Here is an 8,205-nt window from a genome sequence, read left to right as displayed (position 1 = left end):
TTACTGGTGTCAAATCCCATGGTTACTGGTGTCACTCCCCATTGTTATTGGCGTCGAGGCCCATGGTAACTGGTGTCGAGGCCCATGGTTACTGGTGTCGAGGCCCATGGTTACTGGTGTCAGGGGCCACGGCTACAGGGGTGAGAGCCCATGGTTACAGATGTCAGGGCACATGATTACAGGTTTCAGAGCCCATGGTTACTGGTGTCAGAGCCTATGGTGACTGGTGTCACTCCCCATGGTTACTGGTGTCACTCCCCATGGTTACAGGTGTCAGGTCCCCTGGTTACTGGTGTCAGGGCCCATGGTTTCAAGTGTCAGGGCCCATGGTTTCAAGTGTCAGGGCCCATGCTTACTGGTGTCAGAGCCCATGGTTACAGGTGTCAGGGCCCATTGTTACAGGTGTCAGCGCCCATGGTTACAGTTGTCAGGGCCCGTGACTACTGCTGTCAGGGCCCATGGTTACTGGCGTCCAGATCCAGACTAATAGACAAGTATATGCAGAGAAAGTCAAGGGTCTAGGCCCGAAATGTCAGCCTTCCTGCTCCTCTGATGCTGCTTGGCCTGCTGTGTTCATCCAGCTCTACACCTTGTTATCTCAGTTCCCAGAAGTATTTGTCAGTCTATTCCTTTTAAACCATGTTGAAATAGATTTTGGAGACGGAAGAGAAAGAGTTCCGCTGGAGAATGTGGTGGAACAATGAAATGATTTTGCTTACCGTTTCGCTAACAGCTGGAGTGAGCATGTTGGCTGGCACGCTGATGACACTGAGCATGTGGGCACTTCGCCATTGTTCAGCTGGGAGATTCCTCCTTGGGAACAGGACTTGCAATGACAGGAGGGCATCAGCCAGGAGCTACAAGGGCAAAGGGCAAGAATTCCAGATTGTTAATCATCGTGATGGCATATGCCAGATTTGTCACGTCATTCATCAACAAGAACTGTCAGAGAATGGCCAAGTGTGGAGCCGAACGATCACAAAGGGAAACACTCCAATCAGGTTCATGGTGAATGTTTTCCAAAGGACAACCCTGCTGAGTGTTTACAGAGGGAAAATGCCAGTGAGTGTTTCCTGATATTATATTGAAATAAACCAAAATGGGGGAGGCAATGACCTAGTGATATTGTTGTTAGACTATTCATCCAGAGGTGAAGTGATGTCCTGCAGACCAGAGTTCTAATCCCATCAGAGCAGACGGTGGAATTTCAATTCAATAAATAACTACAAGTCAGAGTCTAATGATGACAATGATTTTATTGTCACATGTATTTTACTGTAAGAATACAATAAAATACAGTGAAAAGGTTTTATTTGTCACCACGAAACAACGTCATTTTGAATATTTAAGAATAAGGGAACAAAAGGGGAAGATATAGCTTATAGAGAGTCCAATTTATAAAGCCATTTCCAGCAATGATCACCATGGATGGACTGAGCATTATAAAAACCCATCTGGTTCACTCATGCCCTTTAGGGAAGGAAACTGCCATCCTTACCTGGTCTGGCCTACATGTTACTTCAGACCCACAGCAATGTGGTTGACTTTTAACTGCCCTCTGGGCAATTAGGGATGGGCAATAAATGCTGGCCATCATCCCATGAATGAATGAAAAAAAAATCTGGAGACATGGATAGTTACATTTCTGTACATTGTAAAGCTTTTTGCAGAATGTGGAGGTTTTTAGATAGTTCATGTTGAAATTTTTGTTGTGGTGTGATAAACTGCCATGCATTTTTAAAGAGACAGAAGGAAAACTGTTTATGGTAAAGTAGTTGTGAATTATTGGATGCGGGCAGTGGGTATTAATGGATATCAGTTGTGCCCTGCAACATAGATGAAACACGAGTTGTTGGGTTAGGAGGTGCAAGCTTGCATTGTGTAAAGCCATCAATAAATACTTATACATATGCATTAAGGGCAACTCCAATTTGATCCCACATCGCCTGGATTTCTGGGTGATAGCATTGTTGCAGCTTAACTAATACTGCTGAAAAAGTGTTCATCAGCAAAAATCAGCACTTTTAATCAGGAGGTCCAGCCCTCCACCATTTATCTGTTTCACTGGCCTATCTAGTCATATTTCTTGGTAAATTAAACATTTTTTGAGAAGAGTCAAATTTTTACAAGGAGCCTACAAATGCTTGCCCATCAGAGAAACTGAACAGTCTGTAAAAGCTCGCTGAATTGGTGAAATTGACAAAATGTGACCATTTTCACTTGGTGACACAGTCATTTTCATCCATCGAACCTGATCTGGGCGAATTGAATATTGAAACAGTGAACCAGTTCAGGAAAATCACGAGTGATTTTACGCAGAATTCACTTTCATTTAAAATACTCCAATTTTTGAGACTGTAAGACGTAGGAGCAAAAGTAAGCCATTCAGCCCATTGCGTCTGCTGCATCTTTCAATGAGATCACGACCTCTCATTCTTCTGCATTCCAATAAGTACAGGCCCAACCTACTGAACCTCTCCTCATAAGACAGTCCCTCCATACCCAGGATCAGCCGAGTGAACCTTCCCTGGACTGCCTCCAATGCCAGCTTATCTTTCCTTCAATAAGGGACCTAAAGCTGTTCACAGTATTCCAGCTGTGGGCTGACTAGTGCCTTGTATAGTTTTAGCAAAACCTCCCAACTTTTATACTCCATTCCCTTTGAAATAAAGACCAGCGTTCCATTTGCCTTCCCTATGACCCGCTGAATGTGGATGCTGGTTTTTTGTGATTCATGGATGATGATTCCCAAATCCCTCTGTTCTGTAGCCTTTTGCAGTCTTTCTCCATTTAAATATTATTCGACTCCTCTATTCCTCCTGCCAAAATGAATAACCTCACAGTTTTCTCCACATTATATTCCATGTGCCAGGCTTTTTCCCACTCCCTTCACCTGTCTATATCCCTCTGCAGACTCACTGTGTCATCCTCACCACTTGCATTCCCTACCTGTTTTTGTGTCACTCACAAACCTGGCTGTAGTGCATTCACTTTCCTCATCCAAGTCAGTAATATAGATTGTAAATAATTGTGGCCCCAGCACTGACCCCTATGGCACTCCACTAGTTATGGGCTGCCATCCCCAAAATGCCCTCTTATCCTAACTCTGTCTCCTAATAGCTAGCCAATCCTCTATCCCTGGTAATATACTTCCCACAACACCATGGGCTCTGATTTTATTCAGTAGCCTAACATGTGGTTCCTTTTCAAAACACCTTCTAAAAATCCAAATATATTACTTCCACCGCTCCCCTTTATCTGTCTCGTTTGTTACCTCCTCAAAGATTTCTAATAAGTTTTTCAGGCATCATTTCCCCTTCCTGAAGCCATTCTGACCCTGCTTGATTATATTAAGTATTGGTAAATGCTCTGCTATTAAATCCTTTACAATAGACACTAACATTTTCCCGATAACAGACGTTTAGCTGACTGGCCTAGAGTTAAATGGCTTTTGCCTTCTTCTCTTTTTAAATAAAGGTTTTACATTGGCCAGCCAATTCTCCTGAAATCTGGGGGAAGAATTCTTGGAAGCAAGTGGTAACTCTACAACTAGGTATTTCCCAAAGATGGTTTTGACAGGGCAAAGGCTTACCCTCCAGTGGGGTGTGAATTCCTCAGTTAGTTTCTTCAATGGATGATCATAATCCAGTAACATCTGCCCCAGTCTTGGGAAACTAGGCTCACTAATTCAAAATGAGACGTATATTTGAGCATTAACAACAGTCATAAGACAGAATTTGAACAGTTCTTTGGATCAACAACAACAACTTACAGTAATATTGTGCCTCTGATGGGCTGGCAGCTTCTGGTGAGCTGGGACCTCATAGTTGAGGCCAGTGATAACTGACAAAGCTCACCGAGCAGCTCTTCCCCAGCTAATTGGTGCATAATCCACTGATTACTCAGTGGTGGGTGTAGTGGATTAGTCAACACCAGACATCCCTGACCTTATACTCAATCTCAACCACGGAACAATGGAGCATGTGGCTTTGCAATGGGTTAGAGTGGGAGAGTGTGTGTTCAGAACGGGTTAGAGACAGAGCGTGAGGGTTCAGACTCGGTTAGAGGGGAAGAATGTGGGTTTACAATGTGCTAGAGGGGGACAGTGTGGGTTTGGAATGGGTTAGAGGGGGAGGGTGAGGGTTTAGAATTTGTTAGAGGGGTAGAGTGTGTGTTTACAGTGTGTTAGAGGGTAAGAGTGTGGGTTTGGAACGGGTTAGACAGGGATAGTGTGGATTTACAATGGTTTGTACTGGAGAGTGTGGGTTCAAAATGGGTTGGGGGGAGGGTGAGGGTTTAGTATTTGTTAGAGGGGTAGAGTGTGCAAGTACAGTGTGTTAGAGGGGAAGAGTGTGGGCTTAGAATAGTGTACGGGGGAGAGTATTGGTTTAGATTGGGTTAGACAGGGAGATTGTGAGTATAGAATGGTTTACAGGGAGAAGAGCGTGGGTTTAGAATGGCTAGATGGAGTGACTGCATTTAGAATCGGTCAGACAGGGAGCGTGTGGGTTTAGAATGGGTTGGGGGGGAAACTGTGTGTTTAGAATGAGTTAGGTGGCAGAACATGCATTTAGAATGGATTAGAGGATGAGGGTGTAGGTTTAGAATGGGTTAGATGGGGAGAGTGTGGGTTTACAATGGGTGTTAGGGGGAAAGAGTAGGTTTATAATGTGACAGAGGGGGAGAGTGTGTGTTTAGAATGGGTTAGACGGGGAGATTGTGGGCTTAGAATGGGTTAGGCGGGAGAGTGTGGGCTTAGGATGGGTTAGACAGGGAGAGTGTGGCTTCAGAATGGGTTTGAGGGGGCGAGTATGGGTTTAGAATAGCTTACAGGGGGAGAGTATTGGTTTAGATTGGGTTAGACAGTGAGAGTGTGGGTTTAGAATGGTTTACAGGGGAGAGAGTGGGTTTATAATGAGCTAGAGTAGGACAGTATGGACTTAGAATGGGTTAAATTGTGTGGGTTTAGAATGGGCTAGACGATGAGAATGTGGGTTTAAAATGGTTTACAGTGGGAGAGTATTGGTTTAGATTGGGTTAGATGGGTGAGTGTGGATTAAGAACATGATAGAGGGGTAGTGTGTGGGTTTAGAATGGGCTAGAGGGGGAGAGTGTTGATTTAGAATGGGTTAGAGGGGACGATTGTGGGTTTAGAATGGGAAATAGGTGGAGAATGTGCATTTAGAATAGATCAGACAGGGAGCATATGGGTTTAGAATGGGTTGGAGGGGGACAGTGCATTCAGATTGGTTTAGAGTGGGTGTGTGTGTGTGTTTGGAATGTATTAGAGAAGGGGAATGTGTGTTTAGATTGGTTTAGAGTGGGTGTGCCTGTGTTTAGAATGGATTAGAGAAGGGGAGTATGTGTTTAGATTAGGTTAGAGGGGGTGTGTGTGGGTTTAGAATGGATTGAGGGGAGACTATATGTTTACAATGTGTTAGATGGGGAGACTGTGAGTTTAAAATAAGTTAGACAGGGAAAGCCTGGGTTTAGAATGGATTAGACAAGAAGAGTGTGTTTACAATGTGATAAAGGGGGAAAGCATGGGTTTAGAATGTGTTAGTGGGGAGAGTATGGGTTTAGAATGAATTAAATTGGGAAAGTGTGGGTTTAGAATGGATTACAGGGATTGAGTATGAGTTTGTAATGGGGTATTGGGAAAGAGTGTGAGTTTAGAGTGGGTTTCAGCATGAGGGTGTGTGTTTAGCATGTGTTAGAGGGCGAGAGTATGGGTTTATCATCAAATCATGGAATCATCATAGAATCCCTACAGTGTGGAAACAGGCCCTTTGGCCCAACAAGTCCACACCGACCCTCAGAGCATCCCATCCAGACCCACCTAATCTACACATCCCTGAACACTATGGGACAATTTCCCATGGCCAATCCACCTAATCTACATCTTTGGACTGTGGGAGGAAACTGGAGCACCCGGAGGAAACCCACACAGACATGGGGAGAATGTGCAAACTCCACACAGACAGTCGCCTGAGGGTGGAATCGAAGTGGCTCCCTGGTGCTGTGAGGCAGCAGTGCTAATCAGAATGGGATTAGATGGGAAGAGTGTGTTTAGATTGGGTTAGAGTTGGTGCATCTGGGTTTAGAATGTATTAGGGGCGAGAGTGTGTGTTTAGATTGGTTTAGAGTGTATGCATGTGGGTTTAGAATGGGTTAGAGGGTGAGAGTTTCAGTTGACAATGGGTTACGGGGAGTGTGTGGGTTTAGAATGTGTTAGACGGGAGAGTGTGGGTTTACAATGGATTATGGGGAGAGTGTGGCCTTAGAATGGGTTAGGATGGTAGAGTATGTGCTTAGATTGTGTTAGAGGGGGTGCGTGTACGTTTAGAATTGGGTAGAGGGGGAGAGTGTGTGTTTAAATTGTGTTAGAGGGGTACATATGAGTTTAGAATGGGTTAGAAGGGGAGTGTGTGGGTCTGGAATTGCTTAGAGGGGGAAGAGTGTGGGTTTAGAATGGTTAGGGGGGAGAGTGTGGGTTTAGAATGTGATAGAAGGGGAGTGTGTAGGTTTTGAATGGGTTAGAGGGGAAGAGTGTGGATTTTGAACAGATTAGAGGGGAGAATATAGGTTTAGATTAGAGTGTGTGCATGTGGGTTTAGAATGGGTTAGAGGGAGAGAGTGTGGGTTTACAATGGGTTACGAGAAGAGTGAGGGTTTAGAATGGTTTACAGGGGATGTGTGTGTGTTTAGAATAGATTAGACTTGGAGAGTGTTTGTTTAGAGTGAGTTAGAGAGCCAGAGTATGGGTTTACAATGGAGAGTGTGGGGCTAGAACAGGTTACTGGGGGAGAGTACAGTTAGTGGACAGAGGTGCTGTGAGGGGTAAGAATGGACTGCTGCTGGCAATGAAAGGCTATTTGGGTAAAGGTGGAGAGTGAGAGTTGCGAGTGTGTGAAGTGACTCTTCATTAGAAGGGAATCATCTTGTGGAAGCCGAAATAGATTTGGACTTGGTGAAATTATGTGCCATTTCAATCTTATAATTATTGCAATCCCTCCTGCAATGCTTTGTCCCCTTCCAAAGGTCATTCCCCATTTCCATTTGAGTGAAAGAGTCCCACGCTGAGTGCCCACTGGCAGGTGAGAAACCATCAGCCTGTACAACATCACAAGAGTTCAGTGCCTGCTGTTGTCTTACCTCGAGCCATTCGACAGTTCGTAGGCGCAGTTATACATTCCAAGCAGCACCTTGCGATCATCGACCCGAGACACCATGAAGAACAGCGAAGTGTAGGTGACTATCAAGTCGAGGTAGCCCTTGGTCAGATCATAATTGACATTCTGAAAGGGAAACCATCTTAATATTCAATAAATAATCTCATAAATGATTGATTATATTTCTCTTTTTATCAAATGCCGTTTCACATCCCACCACCACTCACCCTTTCCTTGTTTGCATAGGCCTGCTTTCCAAATGAGTCTGTTCATCAGACAGTTTGACAGCTGTTAGGAACATAAACTGCAGCGACTGGGAGGCATGTTCAAAATACAAGGAAAATTGCATGAACACACGTGTGGCCAATGTGTATGTCCATCTTAGTGTGCCAGGATAATTGACATCTGTACAAGCTGGTCTATGTATGTGTGTGTGTATACAAATGTCCATGCAGGAATAGGAAATGACCCACGACCCAGCCAGTACTCAATTTTACATCGTGTTGGTGGAAAAGCCACTCACTGCAGAGGAGAAAGTCCTCTAGGCCACATATCCCAGGGTGACAGCTGAACCCCAAGATTGGGCCTGGACCTTGGGCTGATAAACATCTATCAGGGCAGGGATGCACGATGGGGCTAATGAATTCCTTCCAGATGACACCCTCTGGGTGAGGTGATGGCCTAGTGGTATTATTGCTGGACTGTTAATCCAGGGGACCCAGATAAACTTCTGGGGGCCCAGGTTCAAATCCTGTCACGGCAGATGGTGAAATTTGAATTCAGTAAATATCTGGAATTAAGAATCTAATGATGACCATGAATCCATTGTTGATTGTTGGAAAAACCCATCTAGTTCACTAATATCCTTTAGGGAAGGGAAACTGCCATCCTTACCTGGTCTGGCCTACGTGTGACTCCAGACCCACAGCAATGTGATTGACTCTTAACTGCCCTCTGGGCAATTAGGGATGGGCAATAAATGCTGCCTGGTCAGCGACATCCTCATCCCGTGAATGATTAAAGAAAAAAAAAA

General features: G+C 44.6%; 1 protein-coding gene across 1 annotated transcript in view; it reads right to left on the bottom strand.

The window, feature by feature from the left end:
• The window catches only part of LOC109925934 (nck-associated protein 1-like), a 63,378-nt gene that overhangs the window by 41,969 nt on the left and 13,204 nt on the right, over window positions 1–8,205 (bottom strand). Inside the window, exons 5-7 of the mRNA XM_048618993.1 lie at window positions 7,156–7,298; window positions 3,593–3,683; window positions 720–857 (exon numbers count right to left, since the gene is read on the bottom strand). Coding sequence (XP_048474950.1) covers window positions 720–857; window positions 3,593–3,683; window positions 7,156–7,298 — 372 coding nt within the window. The remainder of the gene's footprint in view (window positions 1–719; window positions 858–3,592; window positions 3,684–7,155; window positions 7,299–8,205) is intronic.

This window comes from Rhincodon typus, chromosome 41 (assembly GCF_021869965.1).
Source record: "Rhincodon typus isolate 14 chromosome 41, sRhiTyp1.1, whole genome shotgun sequence".
Lineage (NCBI taxonomy): Eukaryota > Metazoa > Chordata > Chondrichthyes > Orectolobiformes > Rhincodontidae > Rhincodon > Rhincodon typus.
The sequence above is the reverse complement of the archived record's forward strand: the minus strand, read 5'-3'. Positions and strand labels throughout refer to the sequence as shown.